The sequence below is a fragment of the Nerophis lumbriciformis genome, linkage group LG31 (assembly GCF_033978685.3).
Source record: "Nerophis lumbriciformis linkage group LG31, RoL_Nlum_v2.1, whole genome shotgun sequence".
Taxonomy (NCBI): domain Eukaryota; kingdom Metazoa; phylum Chordata; class Actinopteri; order Syngnathiformes; family Syngnathidae; genus Nerophis; species Nerophis lumbriciformis.
In genome coordinates, this window is record NC_084578.2 from 21,307,174 (window position 1) to 21,330,363 (window position 23,190).

The following is a 23,190-nucleotide window of genomic DNA, read 5'->3' on the forward strand; positions in this document are numbered from 1 at the left end:
CGTGCGTGTGCGTGTCACAATGTGTTTGTGTGTGTTTGCATGGGAGCCTTCTGGGGGTTCCTTTAAAGATGAAGCTTTTTTGCCGCTTACCAATAATATCCATCCATCCATCCATTCATCCATTCATCCATCCATCTTCTTCCGCTTTTCCGAGGTCGGGTCGCGCGGGCAGCAGCCTAAGCAGGGAAGCCCAGACTTACCTCTCCCAAGCCACTTCGTCCAGCTCTTCCCGGGGAATCCCGAGGCGTTCCCAGGCCAGCCGGGAGACATAGTGGCCAAGTTGGGAGAGTGGCCGTGCCAGCAATCTGAGGGTTCCTGGTTCAATCCCCACCTTCTACCATCCTAGTCACGTCCGTTGTGTCCTTGACCAAGGCACTTCACCCTTGCTCCTGATGGGCCTGGTGCATGGCAGCTCCCGCCATCAGTGTGTGAATGTGTGTGTGAAAGGGTGAATGTGGAAATAGTGTCAAAGCGCTTTGAGTTCCTTAAAAAAAAAAAGGTAGAAAAGCGCTATACAAGTACAACCTATTTACCATTAACCATTCCCAACGTGTCCTGGGTCTTCCCCGTGGCCTCCTACCGGTCGGACATGCCCTAAACACCTCCCTATGGAGGCGTTCGGATGACATCCTGACCAGATGCCCGAACCACCTCATCTGGCTCCTCTCGATGTGGAGGAGCAGCGGCTTTACTTTGAGCTCCTCCCGGACGACAGAGCTTCTCACCCTATCTCTAAGGGAGAGCCCCGCCACCCGGCGGAGGAAACTCTTCACACCCGTGATCTTGTCCTTTCGGTCATAACCCAAAGCTCATGACCATTGGTGAGGATGGGAACGTAGATCGGCCAGTAAATTGAGAGTTTTGCCTTCCGGCTCAGCTCCTTCTTCACCAGAGCCTCTCACCCTATCTCTAAGGGAGAGCCCCGCCACCCGGCGGAGGAAACTCAGTTCGGCCGCTTGTACCCGTGATCTTGTCCTTTCGGTCATAACCGAAAGCTCATGACCATAGGTGAGGATGGGAACGTAGATCGACCGGTAAATTGAGAGCTTTGCCTTCCGGCTCAGCTCCTTCTTCACCACAACGGATCGATACAGCGTCCGCATTACTGAAGACGCTGCACCGATCCGCCTGTCGATCTCACGATCCACTCTTCCCTCACTCGTGAACAAGACTTCGAGGTACTTGAACTCCTCCACTTGGGGCAGGGTCTCCTCCCCAACCCGGAGATGGCACTCCACCTTTTTCCGGGCGAGAACCATGGACTCGGACTTGGAGGTGCTGATTCTCATCCCAGTCGCTTCACACTCAGCCGCGAACCGATCCAGTGAGAGCTGAAGATCCTGGCCAGATGAAGCCATCAGGACCACATCATCTGCAAAAAGCAGAGACCTAATCCTGCAGCCACCAAACCAGATCCCCTCAACGCCCTGACTGCGCCTAGAAATTCTGTCCATAAAAGTTATGAACAGAATCGGTGACAAAGGGCAGCCTTGGCGGAGTCCAACCCTCACTGGAAATGTGTCCGTCTTACTGCCGGCAATGCGGACCAAGCTCTGACATTGATCATACAGGGAGCGGGCCGCCACAATCAGACAGTCCGATACCCCATACTCTCTGAGCACTCCCCACAGGACTTCCCGAGGGACACGGTCGAATGCCTTCTCCAAGTCCACAAAGCACATGTAGACTGGTTGGGCAAACTCCCATGCACCCTCAAGGACCCTGCCGAGAGAATAGAGCTGGTCCACAGTTCCACGACCAGGACGAAAACCACACTGTTCCTCCTGAATCCGAGGTTCAACTATCCGGCGTAGCCTCCTCTCCAGTACACCTGAATAGACCTTACCGGGAAGGCTGAGGAGTGTGATCCCACGATAGTTAGAACACACCCTCCGGTTCCCCTTCTTAAAGAGAGGAACCACCACCCCGGTCTGCCAATCTAGAGGTACCGCCCCCGATGTCCACGCGATGCTGCAGTCTGGTCAACCAAGACAGCCCCACAAGATCCAGAGCCTTAAGGAACTCCGGGCGGATCTCATCCACACCCGGGGCCTTGCCACCGAGGAGATTTTTAACTACCTCAGCAACCTCAACCCCAGAAATAGGAGAGCCCACCACAGATTCCTCAGGCACTGCTTCCTCATAGCAAGACGTGTTGGTGGGATTGAGGAGGTCTTCGAAGTATTCCCTCCACCGATCCACAACATCCGCAGTCGAGGTCAGCAGAACACCATCCTCACCATACACGGTGTTGATAGTGCACTGCTTCCCCTTCCTGAGGCGGCAGATGGTGGTCCAGAATCGCTTCGAAGCTGTCCGGAAGTCGTTGGAAAAACATGTTATTTCATATTGAAATAACATGTTTCAGTATTTCATATTGAAACATGTTTCAATATTTACGGTAAATGTTGAAACATGTTATTTCATATTACAGTAGATACTACAATAGTTGTTAAAGCTTTCAACTACTTTTTTTTTTACAGTTCCTTCTGAAAAAGTATTGATGCCCCATGATGCTCTCATGTTGTTTTTGCTCCTTTCTAATAATTGACTGTTATATATTATTTCCTACATGCTTGTAAGATGCTGGTTAGCTTGTACCTATTTTGTCCCCCTAGATAGATATTCGTGTTGTAAATGATATATGCAGTGTATTTCCTTGTTGCAAGCATTTTTCAGTCCCTGTGTCATCCATGGCTGATTGTTTTTAAGTTTCACTAGTGTGTATTCTCATGTCGTTCTCATTTTGAGCACTAGCATGCAGTGTTGAATAACAATTGTCTGTTGTACCTGATGAGAATAAAAAAAAGTGCCTGTTCCTGTTAAGTGAACATATGCTTCAGAGTTTGTTTATCCTGTATAAACTGCCCAAAAAACAAAGAGAAGACTAAAATAACACATCCTCGATCTGAATGAGTGAAATATTCTTATTAAATACTTTGTTCTTTACATAGTTGAATGTGTTGACAACAAAATCACACACAAATGATCAATGGAATACAAATGTATGAACCCATGGACGTCTGGATTTTGGAGTCACTCAAAATTAAATTGATAAACAGCTTTATTTGGCATTTTATTTTCCTCTATATCTTCTTGTGAGTATTTTAAAATGTGAGTTGACTACGATCCTATTATCTAACCACCAGGTACAAACAAAACGATCAAAAACCACAGCAAGGACATGACACAGACAACACCTTTCCCCCCACATTTTTATTGCATTTAAATAGAAGCATATTAACAAAATTGTATGTGATGTTTAAAGGTCAACATGGTCGAAGTTTTTATAATTTTTCAAGTCCCACAGTTTTACTTACTGCTGCTGTTCTCGCCAGCACACTTGTGATTGTCAAGCTGGTACTTATAAGAGAATCTTTCATCACACACACTGCAACCCAACACTTTCTCACCAGTGTGTGTTCTCATGTGTCTTACGAGTGGTGTTCGGTCACAAAAGCTTTTGTTGCAGATTGAACAGGTGAAGGATTTTTCCCCTGTGTGTCTTCTAATGTGTATCTTCAAATCTTGGTTTTGTACAAAACTTTTACCACACACTGAACAAGAGAACGGTTTTTCACCAGTGTGTATTCTCATGTGTATTTTCAAATATTGTTTTTGTGCAAATCCTATATCACACACTGAACATGAAAACGGTTTCTCTCCGGTGTGTATTCTTGTGTGAATTTTCAAATACTGTTTTTGTGCAAAACCTACGCCGCACACTAAACAGGAAAACGGTTTCTCTCCGGTGTGGACTCTGGTGTGTATTGTTAAATGTGATTTCCGAGAAAATGTTTTACCGCAAATTGAGCACATGAACGGTTTCTCTCCAGTGTGCGTTCTCATGTGTCTTTTCAGATTACTGCTGTCATAAAAGGTTTTGTCACACTGAGAACATTTCCAGTGTGTGTTGTCAGAATGACACGTCTTATCAGCCGGAGAATCTCCATCAGAGTGTGACGCCGTGTCGTCACTATCTGATAGTGGCGCTAAGAGAGAACCGCTGCTTGGAGGCTCCGCCCCTTTCTTCTCCTCATTTTGACCCTCGTCTTCACTCTTCACAGGGAAAAAGTGAGTCACCAGGAACTTTTCCCGTCCTCCAAGTTGCTCTCCCTCTTGATTGATACAAGGTTTCTCATCCTCCTCTTTAATGTGGGGGGACTGTGGCTCCTCTTCTTTAATGTGGGGGGGCTGCTCCACCCTGGAGGTCCAGTCCTGGTCCTCAGGGGGAATATGTTCTTCACTGATGTCTACAAGACAAAAGACAAACACAGGCTTCAGACAGAAAAAAAGTAATAATAGTGGCTTGTTTTAAATGTTTCTCTTTTTCCTCCTCAACCCACAAACGTAAATAAATATTTTAGGACTTTGTGTTGTGTGAAAGACCAACATAAAGTGGGTAAAACTATGGATATAATCCTGTGCTTCTCAAATAGCAGGGTCGCGGTGAGGTGGAAGGGGAGATTTTCATTATTGTGTCTACTCTAGTATTCATGTTAGGACAATACTACGTGGCAGCAGTGCTCAATTGATGGAGAAGTGTGTGAAAGGAATGAAAAGAAAAAAGGAGGCTTTGTCAGCTGCAAGGAAAACAAGTGGCAATAACCAGAATAATAATGGAATAAGTTATTTTTTCAAAGATTTTGCTATAAAGGAAGGTAACATTTTACTTTCCCAGGTGATTTGTGCTCCCATCTCCTGCCAATCGTGTTCCGCAAACTATTGACTGCGTTATTTGTTTTAATATTAAAGTTTGAGGTCTAAACACCAGGCTTCCATAGCTAATAAGCACACAAAGTACCAGGCAGCAGACCCGCCTACAAGTACAAAGTTAACGGTACATGTGTAATCATTCAATTCGATATTTGTGTTTGCCAATACGATTCAGAGATGACATTATTGATACGATTCAGTGAGTTGAGATCAATTGAACATTTTAGCAAAAAAATAAAAAATAAAAATAAAAAATCAACTCGTAAAATAATAACAATAATCGAACTTAACGCAGGCTGTGAAGATTGTGTATTCGATGTGAGAGTTGTCACTCTGGAAGTTTTCTATATTCCTGTTATTTCTTGTAAGGGAATAATTATTACGTTCCCACCCCAACACTGCTTTACCTAACAATCAGTAATCATGATTTCAATATTGATAACAATAATCTTAATTATTACTTTGGCCATAATTGGCAGCCCTAGATCTCATACATGAACACTATTTTTTATCTATTATATATATATAGAGTTTCCTCCTCTCCCAGCTCGCTAGCCTCAATCTGAACCTTGGTATTTACCGTGATGACGGACTGGCAGTGTGTCGCGCCTCGCCAAGGAGCAGCGAGAATACCAAGAAGCGCATATGCCAAATTTTCAAAGAGAACGGCCTACGGATCACGATTGAAGCCAACAAGCAAACCGTCAACTTCCTTGACGTCACTTTCAACCTGAGAAATAACAGCTACCAACCATTCACGAAACCCAACACAACACTCCAATACGTGCACCATGACAGCAACCACCCACCCACCACCACGAAAAGAATACCTACCGGAATTAATAAAAGGCTATCGATGCTGTCATCTAGCAAAGCTGAATTTGACCAAGCAACCCCCCCGTACCAAAAAGCCCTTGATGAAAGCGGATACAATTTCACCCTCACCTATGAACCCACGCCAGGAAACCAGCCAAAAAAGAACAGAAAACGAAACGACATCTGGTACAACCCCCCATACAGCAAAAACGTCTCAACTAACATTGGACACAAATTCCTCAATCTGATTGACAAACACTTTCCCAAAGACAACACCCTAAGAAAAGTATTCAACAAGAACAACATTAAATTGAGCTACAGCTGTATGAACAATATACGACAAATCATCTCAAACCACAACAAAACAATTGCAAATGAGCCGTCGGCCCCCGGACAGAGCGACTCCAAAACCAACAAAGGCTGTAACTGTCGAAAGAAACCTGATTGCCCTCTCAACGGGGGGTACTTACAAACATCAGTTGTCTACCAATCTAAGGTAACACGCAAGGACATTAACACATCCGACACATATGTAGGATTAACCGAGGGAGAATTCAAAACCAGATGGAACAATCACAAGGCTTCTTTCAGGAACCAAAACCTGCGGAATACCACAGAACTCAGCAAACACATTTGGGATCTCAAAGACAATAATGTTGAATATTCAATAACATGGCAAATTCTTGCATCCAGCACACCTTACAATAGTGGTAATAAAAGATGCAACCTATGCTTGAAAGAAAAACTGTTTATTATTTACCGTCCAGACCTGTCATCCCTCAACAAGCGCAGCAAAATTGTAACAGCATGCCGCCACAGACGGAAACACCTCCTAGGTAACACATGAGCCAATCACCACGCCCCTACGCCAGCCTGTACCCACCCACTCTGTGCCCTATACAAACCATGGTATGTGAATGCTCCCATTAAAATCTCCTGATGATTGAGGGAACCCCCCCTCATGAAACAGGCCTGTAGAGATGAAATAGTCTTGTGATTTTTTTCCCCACACATACATATATATATATATATATATCTCCTGCCTCGAAAGAAAATAACGTTTGCCTTGGTGCCCTTCTAACTTGCCCTAAAATATGAGCCCTCCTTTAAGGCAACACTTGCCTTGACCTTAAAAAGTTAACATTCGAGGCCTGCAATGCTACTGTAGTATTTATATTTTTTAGTTAATTTAGCCATTTTTATGGTTGAAAATGCCCAATTTAGGCCAAATTACATAGAAATTATTCCTTACCGATAAGTCAAAGGTAAGATATGGATGTTGTGTTCAGATAGTTTAGAATATTTGGATTGACCTACATTGTACTGGTTCTAGTATCAAAGTGGCCCCTGCAGCTATCAATTTGATTGTATGTGGCCCACGCTGGGAAAAGTTTGGACACCGCTGGTGTTAAATGATTCAAAAAGAAAGCCAGTAGCTGTTAGCTTTAGCCAAGTATCGCTCATTAATGAACGAGCTCAGACATGAGAAGACGCTAATGTTGGATGCCTCTTATTTGACAGTTGTTTTATTGGCTACACAGCCTGTGTAACCCTTGCTACTGGTCCAGAAACCCCTAGGTCTGGGGCTAGTCCGAGATCCTCAAGTGTACTGCCTGGTAGAGTGATGTCGAAGCAAAACGTAGGACCAAAAGCTTCAGGGAAGGCTGCAGTCCAGTGCGTCATTGCATGATGTCACTCATGGAACATCATGTCCATTCCACGACGGACATTGATTTTTAAGATCCTAAAGATTCTTCCAAAACTAAGTGCAAGTCAGTTACTGGCAGTTGCAAGTTCGATTAAGGACGGCGACTCGACTCACAACCTGAGTGATCTGAGTGAACCAGAATGGTATGATTTGATAGTTGACGATGTAAGTACTAAGACGGGGGTCAGCAACCAGCGGCTCTCGAGCTTATGTGGCTCTTTAACGCCGCCCCAGTGGTTCCCTGGAAATCTTTCAGAGATGTGTGAAAATGGAAAAAGATTAAGAATTTTGTTTTTGTTTTGTTTTAATATATTTTCAAACATGACACAAGCCTTCCTAATTGTTAGAAATCCCGCTGTTTATGTTATACATGCTTCACTGATGAGAGTATTTGGCATGCAACGTTTTGTCCTACTAATTTCAGCGATCCTTGAACTCATCGTAGTTTGTTTACAAGTACAACTTTCTCAGATGCTGCCACAGAAAGATGTGAGCTTTGTTGATTTTATTGATTTGCTGGAGTGCTTATCAGGCATACACTGCAAGCTAATCGATGCTAACATGCTATTTAGGCTAACTGCATGTACATATTGCATCATTATGCTTCGTTTGTAGGTATATTTGAGCTCATTTAATTACCTTCACTTATGTCCTCTGTGTATTTAATTTATATTTGCATGTCTCATGACACATTATCTGTATGTAATACTGGCTACATTTCTCACAGTTGTTTGTGCGCCATGTTGTTCCAGACCACAGCAAACGTTACCGAGCTTACAAAGATTGTAATAGATCCATTACAAGAAGACAGCCTGCTGTTTCCTTAAATTTGGACACACACATCTATATCTTTGGCCATTCTAAGACTGTCATTTCCAGGAGTTGTCTCACCTTCTGAGAAGCCTCCATTTTACTAATGATTTCCAATGTTGCAAAAATGTGTAGAATAAAAATTCAAATACAACATTTCTGTCAACGAAGATTTGCATCAGCCTTTGATAGTAGGCTAATATAGACACTTACTTACATCACGTGTTGCCTTCATTATAACACTTATATTAGACTTTTAAAGTCATTTTGACAGTAGGCTAATATAACTAATATAGACACTTACATCATGTGTTGCCTTCATTATAACACTTACAGAAGGCTTTTAATTTTTAGCGGCTCCAGACAGATTTATTTTTTGTATTTTTGGTCCAATATGGCTCTTTCAACACTTTGGGTTGCCGACCCCTGCCCTAACCCACACACAGCACAGTATGTGTAATCTCGCCTCATTGAAAGATTAAAATTCAATGAAAAAATTGTAATGGTTGTCTTGAGCTTTTTTTAATGTTATCGGAGTATCGTGGGAGGTCAGAATTCCTAATATTGCCTCGATAATTATTGTGCACTGCTAATATTTTATGCAAGATTGTTTATCACATTCGGAGAATATGATTTTTGCATAATTTTAGTAATTTATTCTAAGGCTGCAGCTAACGATTATTTTTCTATCGATTAATCTATAGATTATTTTTTCGATTAATCGGTTAATCTATAGATTATTTTTTTTCGATTAATCTATATATTATTTGTCCTTTTACCGATTATTTTTTTATTTAAAATGAAGATGAAAAAATAAATGTAGGCCAGTTTTTTCAAAAGGCATGACTTTTATTTACAAAAAAAAAAGTATGGCCACTCAGTCAACATTGACAACAACATGACAAAATATTCTGTAACAATGTAAACATTTAAAACTTTTAACATTTAACAAAATTAAAAGTAGCTTATTTGCTTTTTAATGTGCAAATATAAAAGTAAACATCCAGTGCAAATCTTAATATTCTGCAATAGTATAAGCATTTCTAAAGTAAAAGTATTGCTTATTTTGCTTTAAAATGTGCAAAAATAAAGATAAACATCCAATACAAAAAAGCGCAAAACGAAATATTCTGTAACAGTGTAAACATTTCAACAAAAGTAAAAGTATTGCTTATTTTGCTTAATAACACAACAATGATAGTATGATTAAAGTGAAAGTTAATTGTTCGTTTGTACATAGTATATGTAACTGTTAATGTTGTAAAAGGTATTTGCACAACTAATTAACGTTAGCGTTAAAGAGGAGCGCATCTTTGTAAACACTGAACAGGCACGCCAAACGCGCCTCTCAGAGCGAAACAGTGTTTTAGTTTATGAATTTACAACGCAGATACAAATGACACATTCATGATTTTGTGTAATGATGACAACGTGTACTCACGCGGACGATTGACTAGTTGATGGTGATGGCAAGAACGCTGTCAGGTGTTTTCTTTTCAAATGTTCGTTCATAGCCGTTGTGCTGCTATGATAGGCCATTTCCGCTCGACACAGTGTGCATACAACAACTGTCAAGTGTTTTGCTTTTTTTTGCTGTGCTTATCCCACACTTGAAGGGATGTACCAATGCTGAATGTGGCTTCTGGATTTCACTCAAAAGACCAGACCGTAGTTACTTTTTCCTTTTTATTTTCCTTTAGTTTGCAACAGTTTTTCCAACGAAGAAACAGCTTCTTTTTTCTTCTTTAGTCTTTTTAGCAGTCTTTAGCAGTGTTAGTAGACTTTAGTTTCTTTAGCTGTCATTAGCTGTCTTTAGTAGCCTTTAGCTTCTTTAGTAGGTGAAAAACCTTTAAGGACAAACACCACAAGATTAACATGCTGTAAAAAATCAATCAATTATCAATCCCATGATTTACAACTATTAATTAGGCTATCAAACTCTTAACCATTAAACAAGTGCAAGAAAATGGACACATCTTTTCCCTTTAAGTTAAAACAGATTTTAAATAAATTGTCTCAACATAAATGCACCAAGATACATATAAAATACATTTAAACCCAGAAACACAATAGATAAATGCAACAGAAAAGCCAATATGCAAATACATAAATACCTAACCAATTAACCACCTATTTAGATACATATTTAAAATCCATATTAAATATAAATATATTATTAATTTAGCAGTGAAACACTCAATCTTAAACGCTGTCTACTGGTAGAAAAATGCCCCTTTTTCTATGCCCTCACCAGCAGCCAATGATCCAACACAGTTAAATCCAACACTTTAAATTGAGCGACTTCACCCTCCTGATGAAGCAAACTGCTCCAACATTTATCAAACTAAGCAAAGGATATCAACACTAAACAACAGTTACATAACACACTGTGTGTATTTAGCCTCCAGACTAAGCACGCTACATGCACACAATATACACCCCTGCTACCTCCAAACCCCGCCGCCCCCACCCCCTCTCACACACACACACACACGCACACGCACACACACACACACACACACACACACACACACACACACACACACACACACACACACACACACACACACACCTTGTAGCTTCCCGGAAGAGTTAGTGCAGCAAAGGGTTCTGGGTATTTGTTCTGTTGTGTTTATGTTGTGTTACTGTGCGGATGTTCTCCCAAAATGTGTTTGTCATTCTTGTTTGGTGTGGATTCACAGTGTGGCGTATATTTCTAACAATGTTAAAGTGTTTTTATACTGGCACCCTCAGTGTAACCTGTATCGCTGAAGATCAAGTATGCGTTGCATTCACTTCTGTGTGCGTGCTAAAGCCGCACATATTATGTAACTGAACCAGCTCTTGTTGGACTGGACAAAAAGGGGACGTTTTCGGGAGGGGCACTGAAATTTGGGAATCTCCCGGGAAGGTTGGCAAGTATGAGAATTAGCGGTGTACCGCGTCACCGGCGCTGTATATGATCGGCGGGCCAGCTCTAGTGTTGATTTGATATCGCCTCACGAGCCAAGTGAAATTACACGGCGGGCCAAATTTGGCCCGTGGGCCAGAGTTTGACACCAATGGACTAGAGAATCACATTGTCTGAGTCTTCCAGCTGCATTTTGGCAAACTTTTTACTAGGAAATGGCTTCCGTCAGGCCACTATATTATACAGGCCTGATTGGTGGTTTGCTGCAGAGATGGTTGTCCTTCTGGAAGGTTCCTCTTTCTTCACAGAGGAATGCTGTAGCTCTGACAGAGTGACCATCAGGTTATTGCTCAGCTCCCTGACTAGACTAAGAAGAATGCAGCAATGTACAGAGACATCCTGGATGAAAACCAACGCTTCCTATCCAACCTGATGGAGATTGAGAGGTGCTGCAAAGAGAAAAGGGCGAAACTGCCTAGAGATAAGTGTGCCAAGCTTGTGGCATTGTATTCAGAAAGACTTGAGGCTATAATTTCTGCCAAAGGTGCATCAACAAAGTATTGAGCAAATGATGGGAATGCTTATGTACCGTATTTTTCGGACTGTAAGTCACAGTTTTTTTCATAGTCAGGAGCGACTTATGTGTGAAATTATAAGATTTCATGGGATTTAGCGATTAGGAGTGACAGATTGTTTGGTAAACGAATAGTATATATTTGAATGACTCTTACCATAATATGTTACGTTAACATACCAGGCACGTTCTCAGTTGGTTATTTATGCCTCATATAATGTACACTTATTCAGCCTGTTGTTCACTATTCTTTATTTATTTTAAATTGCCTTTCAAATTTCTATTCTTGGTGTTGGGTTTTATCAAATAAATTTCCCCAAAAAATGCAACTTATACTCCAGCACGATTTTTTTTCCTTCTTTATTATGCATTTTCGGGAGATGCGACTTATACTCCGGTGCGACTTATACTCCGAAAAATACGGTACATGTGATTTCTTATTTTTAATACATTTGCAAAACAAATAATACAAATTCATATTGTCAGTAGAATTTGATGAAAAAATATTATTTATTAAATTTTTAAATAAGGTTGTAAAATAACAAAACATGGAAAAAGTAAAGCGCTGTGAATACTTCTCGGATGCACTGACTGCATATTGTATTAGTCACTCCCTTGTAGTGCTACAGTACAAACCAATAATTAAAAAAAAAGTTTTGCCATTAAAAAGAAGACTAAAACACTATCAGTGAAGCATAAGAAACACAAAACAAGCAAATCAGTGGGTTTTCTAAAAGTGTATCAATTTATTTTAGTTCTTTTTTAAATAACTGTGTTATTGGATTTCACGGTGTATATAAGTGATTTTTCAGCACAATTTTCCCATAACTATTATTCTTATTCTGTATATTCTGGAGTATATTCTACAGTAGACATTTGATTCTGGTCAATCTATTTTGTCAGACATACAGGAGCTCTCAAGTTTTTTTAACTGAACTCGTGGGCCGGAAGTAGAATAGCCCAAATGATAAAAGAGAGAGGTCATAAAATGGAATCTATTAGAATAACTAAAGAAGTTGAACAAACGACTACTGATTGCATTTGAAGAAAACAAGCTACAGAAACACCTTAGTTACACAAATGAAATGACGAAAAACAGTTTCGAACTGGGGATGCACGGTGGAGCAGGGGATAGTAAGTCTGCCTCACACTAACAAAGGTTAGGGTTCGATTCCCAGGTCGTCCTGTGTGGAGTTTGCATGTTCTCCCAATGACTGTGTGGGTTCCCTTCGGGTACTCCGGCTTCCTCCCACCTCCAAAGACATGCATGGGGATAGGTTGATTGGCAACACTAAATTGGTCCTAGAGTGTGAATAATGTCTGTCTATCTGGGTTGGCCCTGCGATGAGGTGGTGACTTGTCCAGGATGTACCCCGTCTTCCGCCCAAATACAGCGGGGATAGGTTCCAGCACCCCCGCGACCCCAAGAGGGACAAACAGTAGAAAATGGATGGGTGGAATTTCTAACTCTCAAAAAACTGTTTTTTTTTCTACATTTAAATGCAACCTATTTTGCAAAATCAAGTTTTCTTACCTATTGGTACCTGCTGTTGTGTATTTGGAATCTTCAGAGGTCCTTTAAATTTGTAATCAAACGTCACCAATGGCAAAAATGTCAGCAATGAAACAAATTCCAAACAGCTCGTTTCCTGGAGGTATGAAGGAAGGCAAGATTGTTTTATAAGTATCTACGCAATGCCTCCACAGTTTGATTTAAAATTTACAGTACGTATGCAGATCCCAAATACACAACAGCAAATACCAATAAGTAAGAAAATTAGGTTTTGTGTTATAGGGCTCCTCTAAAGCAGGGATGTCAAACTAATTTTACCTCAGGGGCCACAAAGAGGAAAATCTGTTCCCAAGTGGGCCGGACTGGTCAAATCAAGGCATGATAACTTTAAAATAAAAACAACTTCAGATTGTTTTCTCTTTTAAAAAATAAAGCAAATGTACAAATTATAATGTTTTTTTCTTTTTCTTTCTGTTTTACACTTACATGTTGCGGTTAAAAGTATCTTCATTTGTGATTATTTATACTTTCTGAATAAATGATGTGATAATGTTCTTCTGTCAAAAGGTGGAATTGAGTCTGGCAGAGTTTTAAAATTGGAGTTAATTTTTAATCCATCAGAAGATGAATTGAATAATAACAAAATCAAATATTATTGTTACTCATTTTCCTCAACTGATGTACTAACATTATGATGTTTATTCTGTACATATGTAGCATCATCTACAACAAAACTTGTCAATTTGAACTCATTTCATGAATCACACATGAAGGGGATACATATTATTTCAGCGCCCAGAAAATGTGTCCCCAGTCATAAGTACAACAGGAAATGTACAGATTATCAAAACCATTTGTTTGTGTAGAAATTTCACTGGTTACATTACCTACACCATATTTGACAATCAAGACATGAATGCAACAATCTACATTTTGTATACTATCACTAATAAGCAGCGTAAATACGTAGTGTCCAAACATGCAAGTGTTGCCTCTATCTTGACACGACACATAGCTCCGCCTCCTCTGAAGTCATGTGTTCTTTCGCGGCAGGCGATACAAAGAATCGCTATTGCGACATCTAGTGGACACATTTAAAACAGCAGTTTATTTCAATCAAAAATATCAGCTCATTTTTATACTTCACAAACTCATCCCGCGGGCCGTATAAAACCTGTTCGGCCCGCGGGCCGTACATTTGACACCCCTGCTCTAAAGGAACCTACACACACTCTGGTCTCATGAAACATTACAACTGCATATGCCATATTTGAAGTTTTTGTTTAAAGTAACACAATATTTCCTTTCGTTGGTGGTAATTAATTACATCTATTAAAGAGTAATTCTGTAAGTAAATTATTTACTTTTTTTCTGCAAAGTAACGAGTAACTATAAGAAATTACTTTTTAAAGGTAATTTTCCAAACACTCTTTGAATGTATTTTGAAGGGTTTGGCAGAAAAAGATCGGAAAGAAAAGGGTGGACAGGCAATTTCAAATTAGCAGAGAGGCAGCAATAATAATTTTGATTGCAATGTAAAACATATTTGGTGACTTAATAGTGAGCTTTGTGTAAACTTGTTGATACACATTATTATTACACACTGAGATGAACAATAACTTCTCTTAAATATTAAATGTTTAATATAGATTATACCAGGGTTGTTAAACGTACAGGTTTTATCCGGCCCGCGGGATGAGTTTGCTAATTACCGTATTTTTCGGACTATAAGTCGCAGTTTTTTTCATAGTTTGGCCGGGGGTGCGACTTATACTCAGGAGCAACTTATGTGTGAAATTATTAACACATTACTGTAAAATATCAAATAATATTATTTAGCTCATTCACGTATAAGATTTCATGGGAATAAGCGATTAGGAGTGACAGATTGTTTGGTAAACGTATAGCATGTTCTATATGTTATAGTCATTTAAATGACTCTTACCATAGTATGTTACGTTAACATACCAGGCACGTTCTCAGTTGGTTATTTATGCGTCATATATCCACCCAGCCATCCATTTTCTACCGCTTATTTCCCTTCGGGGTCGCGGGGTGTGCTGGAGCCTATCTCAGCTACAATCGGGCGGAAGGCGGGGTACACCATGGACAAGTCGCCATCTCATTGCAGGGCCAACACAGATAGACAGACAACATTCACACTCACATCCACACACTAGAGCCAATTTAGTGTTGCCAATCAACTTATCCTCAGATGCATGTCTTTGGAGGTGGGAGGAAGCCGGAGTACCCGGAGGGAACCCACGCAGTCACGGGGAGAACATGCAAACTCCACACAGAAAGATCCCGAGGCCGGGATTGAACTCACAACTACTCAGGACCTTCGTATTGTGAGGCAGACGCACTAACCCCTCTTCCACCGTGCTGCCCGTCATATAACGTACACTTATTCAGCCTGTTGTTCACTGTTCTTTATTTATTTTAAATTGCCTTTCAAATGTCTATTCTTGGTGTTGGGTTTTATCAAATACATTTCCCCAAAAAATGTGACTTATACTCCAGTGCGACTTATGTTTTTTTCCTTCTTTATTATGCATTTTTGGCCGGTGCGACTTGTACTCCGGAGCGACTTATACTCCGAAAAATACGGTATAAAAATTTACCTGACATTTTTGAATGAAAGAAACTGCTGTTCTAAATGTGTCCACTAGATGTCCCAATAGCAATTATTTGTATTTTTGTAGATGTGTACAAAATAAACTACATGATGTTAGTGCACCAGTCGAGAAAAATGATCAAACTACATAAATAACATCCAGTAATTTGATTTTAATATAATTTTTTTTCTTTATCTTGATAGATTGAAAATTAACACCAACGAGTTTACTTTAAAATTGTTTTTAATCATATTTATTTTTATATTGGTTTTATATTTATTTATTTTTTGTTTTTATTCAGTCATTGGTGGAGCTAAGGATACTATTTGAATTATGTTTTTAATATTGTTGTGCAGCAATTTGGAAACATTTTTGTTGTTTAAATGTGCTATATAAATAAAGTGGATTGGATTGGACTGATGAACATTATCACATAATTTATTCAGAAAATATAAATAACGACAAATATAGAGAGAATATTATTAAACGCAACATGTAAGTGTAAAAAAACAACCCAACAACATTATGATTTGTACATTTTCAGAATGTGCTTGTGTAACCGGTGGTCTCTTCCTCTGCGTTGTGTAGAATTGAATACAACCGACACCATGTGTTGCTGCTCAGCTGCACTTTACTGACTGATAATACAGAGATTACAATTGTTGTCAATATTGTTCTGCCATCATCAAGCCCCTCTTCCGTTATCGTGGACGAAAGGGAAGCAGGAAGGCGTGTCCAACGCAGATATAGAGACAGGTGTCACAGCAATTATTGCAGTCGGAGGGACAACGAGACAATTCAACATTGACAAAACATCAAACAACCTTCAGGTATTTACATGTAACTTACACATTTTGTGTAACTATTACAATAATAAAACATTATAAAATACATTATTTAAATTACATACTTGACCCTGTTACACGCGTTCTATTTTTAAAGGGGAACATTATCACAATTTCAGAAGGGTTAAAACCATTAAAAATCAGTTCCCAGTGGCTAATTTTATTTTTCGAAGTTTTTTTCAAAATTTTACCCATCACGCAATACCCCTAAAAAAACCTTCAAAGTGCCTGATTTTAACTATCGTTATATACACCCGTCCATTTTCCTGTGACGTCACATAGTGATGCCGATACAAACAAACATGGCGGATAGAACAGCAAGGTATAGCGACATTAGCTCGGATTCAGACTCGGATTTCAGCGGCTTAAGCAATTCAACAGATTACACATGTATTGAAACGGATGGTTGTAGTGTGGAGGCAGGTAGCGAAAACGAAATTGAAGAAGAAACTGAAGCTATTGAGCCATATCGGTTTGAACCGTATGCAAGCAAAACCGACGAAAACGACACGACAGCCAGCGACACGGGAGAAAGCGAGGACGAATTTGTCGATCGCCTTCTAACCAACGATTGGTATGTGTTTGTTTGGCATTAAAGGAAACTAACAACTATGAACTAGGTTTACAGCATATGAAATACATTTGGCAACAACATGCACTTTGAGAGTGCAGACAGCCCAGTTTTCATAAATTAATATATTCTGTAGACATACCCTCATCCACTCTCTTTTCCTGGGGGTATGGCGGCAGATTTCTTTGACTTTATCGCTGGAAATGCATCTGCTTTGAGTGTCGCAGGATATCCACACATTCTTGCCATCTCTGTCGTAGCATAGCTTTCGTCGGTAAAGTGTGCGGAACAAACGTCCAATTTCTTGCCACTTTTGCATCTTTGGGCCACTGGTGCAACTTGAATCCGTCCCTGTTCGTGTTGTTACACCCTCCGACAACACACCGACGAGGCATGATGTCTCCAAGGTACGGAAAACAGTCGAAAAAACGGAAAATAACAGAGCTGATTTGACTCGGTGTTTGTAATGTGTTTGAGAAAATGGCGGATTGCTTCCCGATGTGACGTCACGTTGTGACGTCATCGCTCCGAGAGCGAATAATAGAAAGGCGTTTAATTCGCCAAAATTCACCCATTTAGAGTTCGGAAATCGGTTAAAAAAATATATGGCCTTTTTTCTGCAACATCAAGGTATATATTGACGCTTACATAGGTCTGGTGATAATGTTCTCCTTTAAACAAAGAAAACAATCTGATGTTGTCTTTATTTTTAAGTTATCGTGCCGTGATTTTACCGGCCCACTTGGGAGTAGATTTTTCTCCATGTGGCCCCCGATCTAAAAAGGATTACAATGTTTGTTCCAAACGGTCTCGATGCCATGCAGTAACCAAGCATCAATTAACAGCAACACTAAAACAATGCAGCTTTATACAATCTCTTCAGTACGGAGCCCCTAAAGGGGCATGGAGGGAAAAAAATGTTTTGCGAGATCTCGCAATACTTTTTGCGAGATCTCGCAATACTTTTTGCGAGATCCCGCAATACTTTTGTTGAGATCTCGCAATACTTTTTGCGAGATCTTGCAATACTTTTTGCGAGATCCCGCAATACTTTTGTGAGATCACGCAAACCTTTTTGCGAGATCTCGCAATATTATTTTCGAGATCCCGCAATACTTTTTTCCGAGATCTCACAATACTTTTTTCGAGATCTCGCAATACTTTTTGCAAGATCCCGCAATACTTTTTGCGAGATTTCGCAAAAGGTTTTTTTTCCTATGTCAGTGAACCGGAAGTAAAACAGACACAGCGATGGTGAACCAGAAGTGAACCAGACAAAGCGATGAAGAAGCCTACGCATCATCTGTGGGAGAAGTTTATTGATTTCTATTTTAGTATTGACCTAACATATAAAGACATCAAGTCTGTTCTTGAAGGTAGATATGGCTTTGACATAAGTGAGAGACATCTGAAAAGAATACTCTGGGCGAGGAGGCTTTCTCGTCGTAGCACAGATGACGAGTAGGCTACCGCTCTTCCATCGCTGTGTCTGTTTCACTTCCGGTTCACCATCGCTGTCTTTTGCGAGATCTCGCAAAATGTATTGCGAGATCTCCATGTCCATTTAGGGCAGACCTGGGCAAAATAAGGCTCAGGGGCCGCATGCGGCCCGTTAAGCTTTTCAATCTGGCCCGCCGGACATTCCCTAATCATTTTTTTAGATCTTTAAGATGGAAACTGTAGCTGCCATTATGATGTGCAGTGATGTTTTCAAATGACCTTAAGTCTTGAACTATACAAAGTATTTCAATGGTTGGAATCTGCGCTTTTGCATGATATACTAGTTACTATGGTAATCTATTTAGTTACTATGGTAATCTAATTAGTTACTATGGTAATCTAAGTCACAGCAGCTCAGATGAGGCATCAAGCAGTGTGGGTTTGGAGAGTTTCCACAGAGTGTTTCCAGAGGGCCAGCCTGAATTGCGAAAGACGCCAGAGGAGATTTTCACAGCAAAGTTCTAAAGCTTAGTGATGTATCAGATATATCAGATTGTAGGTGGGTTTATTTTTTACCCTTCACGTTCATATTTTGCTGTTTTTGTTGCGTTTCGCTTGATTGTAAAATATGTCGACGGAGAGGGGGTGTGACGTTCATATGTTGTCAATATTCAGTGTTTTATCGTTCATAGTTAATATTGTAAATCCCACATTCTTTATTTTCATGTACATTCTGGGTGTCTCATTCAGTAAAGAAATTTAAAATTCCATTCCGTTTTTTAAGGTGGTCTGTCATAACGTTTTTAGCTTTCAATCAGACATTATTGTGAGGTTTTGTATTAGTGTCCCTAAAAATAGATGTACCGGCCATACTTGCCAACCCTCCCGAATTTTCCGGGAGACTCCCGAATTTCAGTGCCTCTCCCGAAAATCTCCAGGGACAACCATTCTCCCAAATTTCCAGCTGGACCTGAGTGAGGACAACCTGTCGTCACGTCCGCTTTTCCTCCGGCCCAGTCACGTTATAACATCTACGCCTTTTGGAGCTCAGTGCGCAACTGCACACACAACGAGAAGGAGACTATCATATATGTCTCCGTTATCCATAGGTTTATCTAGAACTCATTAAGTAGGCAGTAGAGATGCGCGGATAGGCAATTATTTCATCCGCAACCGCATCACAAAAGTCGTCAACCATCCGCCATCCACCCGAACTAACATTTAATCAAAACCGCACCCGCCCGCCATCCGCCACCCGCCCGTTGTTATATATCTAATATAGACGATACAAGGCATTAGTGAGGTTATAAAGCTTTTGCCTGTTAAAGAAAGGAGACTGATCCAATGCAGCAAGGACATTCAATGCGTGCCACGCTGTCACGGCCCAGACAGCGCTCATCTGGGAGCCGCGCTGAGCGCACCTCCAAGCGCGCTCGCGCCACTCAAACTGCTGCAGGCAGCTGCGTTCTATCTTGTTTTAACATCCTGTGGCACTCTTCTTGGATCACGGCGGACGAAACTGCTCATGCTCAGGGTGTTTGTGGAGATTCGGGGTTTTGCACAAATGTGATGCACCATGTTAGATGTCCCGGTTTTGTGACTGTCGTAGACATAAACAGCGTCGCAGCTCTTGCAAATCACGTAGCCAGCATTACTATCATCCTGATTTACAACCTCATAAAAACGAGTCCACGCTGAACTTTTCTGGCCTTTTTTTCCCCTGGTCTTTAGTATTCCCTTTTTAGTTTGTCGCGTACCACGTTTGCTGCCGGCGTTGCCATCTCTTTTTTTCTTCTTCTTCTGTTGTGGCATGCTGCAGGTGCCTGCTCGTTTTTCATATGTGGGTAACAACATGTAACTATGTATATATATTTCCGAATTGGTTTAACTGCCACCCACCTGAATCTATTTAAAATCTAATTTTTTTTTATTTCAACCACCCGACCCGACCCGCGGATAAAATCTAATTTTTTTTTATTTCAACCGCCCGACCCGCGGATAATCCGCGGTTGTGTCCGCAAACCGCGCATCTCTAGTAGGCAGGCACGAAGCTATTTCGCAGCGTGTGTTTATTCCAGCCGGCACGTTAATACACTGACACACAACATCCGGATTCCCATCATGCATTGCTTCAAAACTATGGCAAGTAGTACTGTCCAAAAACATAACAGAGACGAAGCAGAAGAACGAAGAAGAGACAATCATGGCGACAACGAGTAAGAAGAAGAAGTACGCTTGCAAGTTCCAAAATGATTGGAAACAAGAATTTAAGTTTATCCAGGACAGCTCGAAGGGGAATGCTAGGGAGAGATGGAAGATTCCAGACTCTGGTGCATTTGATGAAGGCACTTTTGTGCGCGCCACACAGCAATGCATCATCAGAGAGGGTGTTCAGCATGGTTAGAAAGGTAGTGACAGAGAATAGAACGAGGATGGACAATTCAACCCTAAACTCACTCCTTTCCTGCAAATTAAATTTCACAGATGCTGCCCATACCTATGCTCCTCCAAAGGTTGTGCTACTGGCTGCAAAGCATTGCACTTTCAAATACAACAATGAGTAGAGTGTTATGTGTGTAAATAAATGAACACTGAAATTAAAGTATTTATTTTATATATATATATATATATATATATATATATATATATATATATATATATATATATATATATATAAGAAATACTTAAATTTCAGTGAATTCTAGCTATAAATATACCCCCCCCCCAATCTCCCAAATTCGGAGGTCTCAAGTTTGGCATGTATGGTACCGGCCCCCAGAAAAATGTTTTTCTCTAAATTTGGCCACCCAGTCAAAATAATTGCCCTGGCCTGCTTTAGGGGCTCCGTACTTTAGGATCAGTGTTAATGACCAAATAAAAAGTTAGTAAGCGTGTGTGAGAGTAAGAATGAAACAAACCTGCTCTGTTTGACGCAACTTGATACTTCTTCTTGAAAGCGTCCAGTAGTTGATGTTGTCGCTCATGCTCCTCTTTAGTTCGAGAAAGTTCCTCGTCGAACTCAGCTATCGTTCTTTCGCACATGTTCACACAATCACAACACGCACACTTTATCTCTGCTTATCGATGTGTTGGTAACGTCCGTTAGCAGCTACCAAGCTAAGTTAACCTGAGAGGCGTTAAGGCGCACTCAGCCCAATGTATCTGGGTGTAATTAAATATTGACTTTGTTTACTCTGTTTAAAGACATATATGTGTACATGTACGCGCAGGTTGAGAACACAGAACGGTTACGACCACAAAACCTTCTTCTCCATCCAACGCCATCTTGCTCTGTCTCTGTTTCCTCTCGTCTCCCTGTTTTGGAAACACAATCGATTCAGCGCATGCGCAAATGCTACGTCTATTATTGTGTTTTTTACGGCGTTTGAACGCTCGCTGTCACCATGGTTCTTGTTATCTTAAAATGAATATTTATTTAAATAATAATTTAATATAGAACATTAAATACAAAACAAGCATCACAACAGAATACAACCTTTCAAAACGGCTCCCTGTCACCATAGTGACAACCGATCCGTACGGAAACCGAAATGTGTCAACATCCGTTCCGCATCTTCAACAAATTACCACCTATGGGTAACCTATAAAAACATGCCATAAATGTTATTGTAACATTAATATAGCCATACAAGTCCAATAATAAAGTTCATTGAATCAAATTAAGAATGTCTAAAATTACCTGCACCTATCTATCAAAAATGCTAAAATTGTTCGTTCCACCTGGATAGCAGCAAACTTAATTTCAAAACATAATGTTAGAGCCATTTACTGTTTCTGTCCGTCAAATGTATGACGTCATTAAAGGGGTTGGCTCAAGGCCAAGTGCCAGTCTACTTAGGGAGGGGCTGGGATCTTGCTCAGGTGTTGCTGAGTGGAGGCGCAACAGTTTTTGACTGTGCCAGGCTATGATTTGTTTGTTCCCGTTTATTTTCCGTTTTTGTTACCAAGTGAGTTTGATTTACGTGACTGTATATTAATAAATATGTGTGTTAAACATGGACACAATTCTGGACATCAATTATTAGCCAGCTGCACACGTCTAAACTAGCTTCGGTTATATTCGGCAACCAGTAGCAGTAAGAGTATAGGACTTTACCGCTACACTTAGTCAAAAACTGCCTCATCGGAACGCGAGTTGTTTATTAGGAAGCAACAAGCTACGAGGCTCGTTTTGGAAGAGGAACGCACGGGCCGCTGTCAGCGTTTGTTTGGTGATCGGCGGCGGAGGAAACTGATCGGCGAAGCGGCGGAGACCTTCTGCAATCAAGCTCTGCATCGGCAGCTACGAGTCCCACTGGAGAGATACAGGGTCGCTCATTGGGGACAGCAGCCAGCAGCAGCAGCAGATCATCCCACCGAGCCAAGCAGCGCGCGTGCGTGCAGTGCGTGGAGGAGGACGCGGAGCAGCGTTGAGCCCGTCCTACACCTGTGTGGTATGTTTTAGCGGCGCGTCGACATAAACAAAAGCAAAACGGCCATTATTAAAATGTGTGCACACAAATATTGAAAAAATCCAATGCATTGGTGACTATTTGACTTGACTTGCGCGCGGGTTGAAAAACTTTGACTTTTTCCAAATGGAGGAGGAGGGAACACAAATGTGCGCTGATGAACATAAACAGCCACAGGAGGACAATGTGGCTGAAC

General features: G+C 40.7%; 1 protein-coding gene across 1 annotated transcript; it reads right to left on the reverse strand.

Annotated features, from left to right (window-relative positions):
* Nucleotides 1-3,072: 3,072 nt before the first annotated feature.
* On the reverse strand, nucleotides 3,073-21,844 carry LOC133574175 (uncharacterized). Its single transcript, XM_061926257.2, has 2 exons — nucleotides 21,441-21,844; nucleotides 3,073-4,253 (listed from the first exon to the last, which is right to left on the reverse strand). Exons 1-2 carry the CDS (start codon nucleotides 21,562-21,564, stop codon nucleotides 3,313-3,315), a joined length of 1,065 nt encoding a protein of 354 aa, XP_061782241.1. The 5' UTR covers nucleotides 21,565-21,844; the 3' UTR covers nucleotides 3,073-3,312.
* Nucleotides 21,845-23,190: the final 1,346 nt, after the last annotated feature.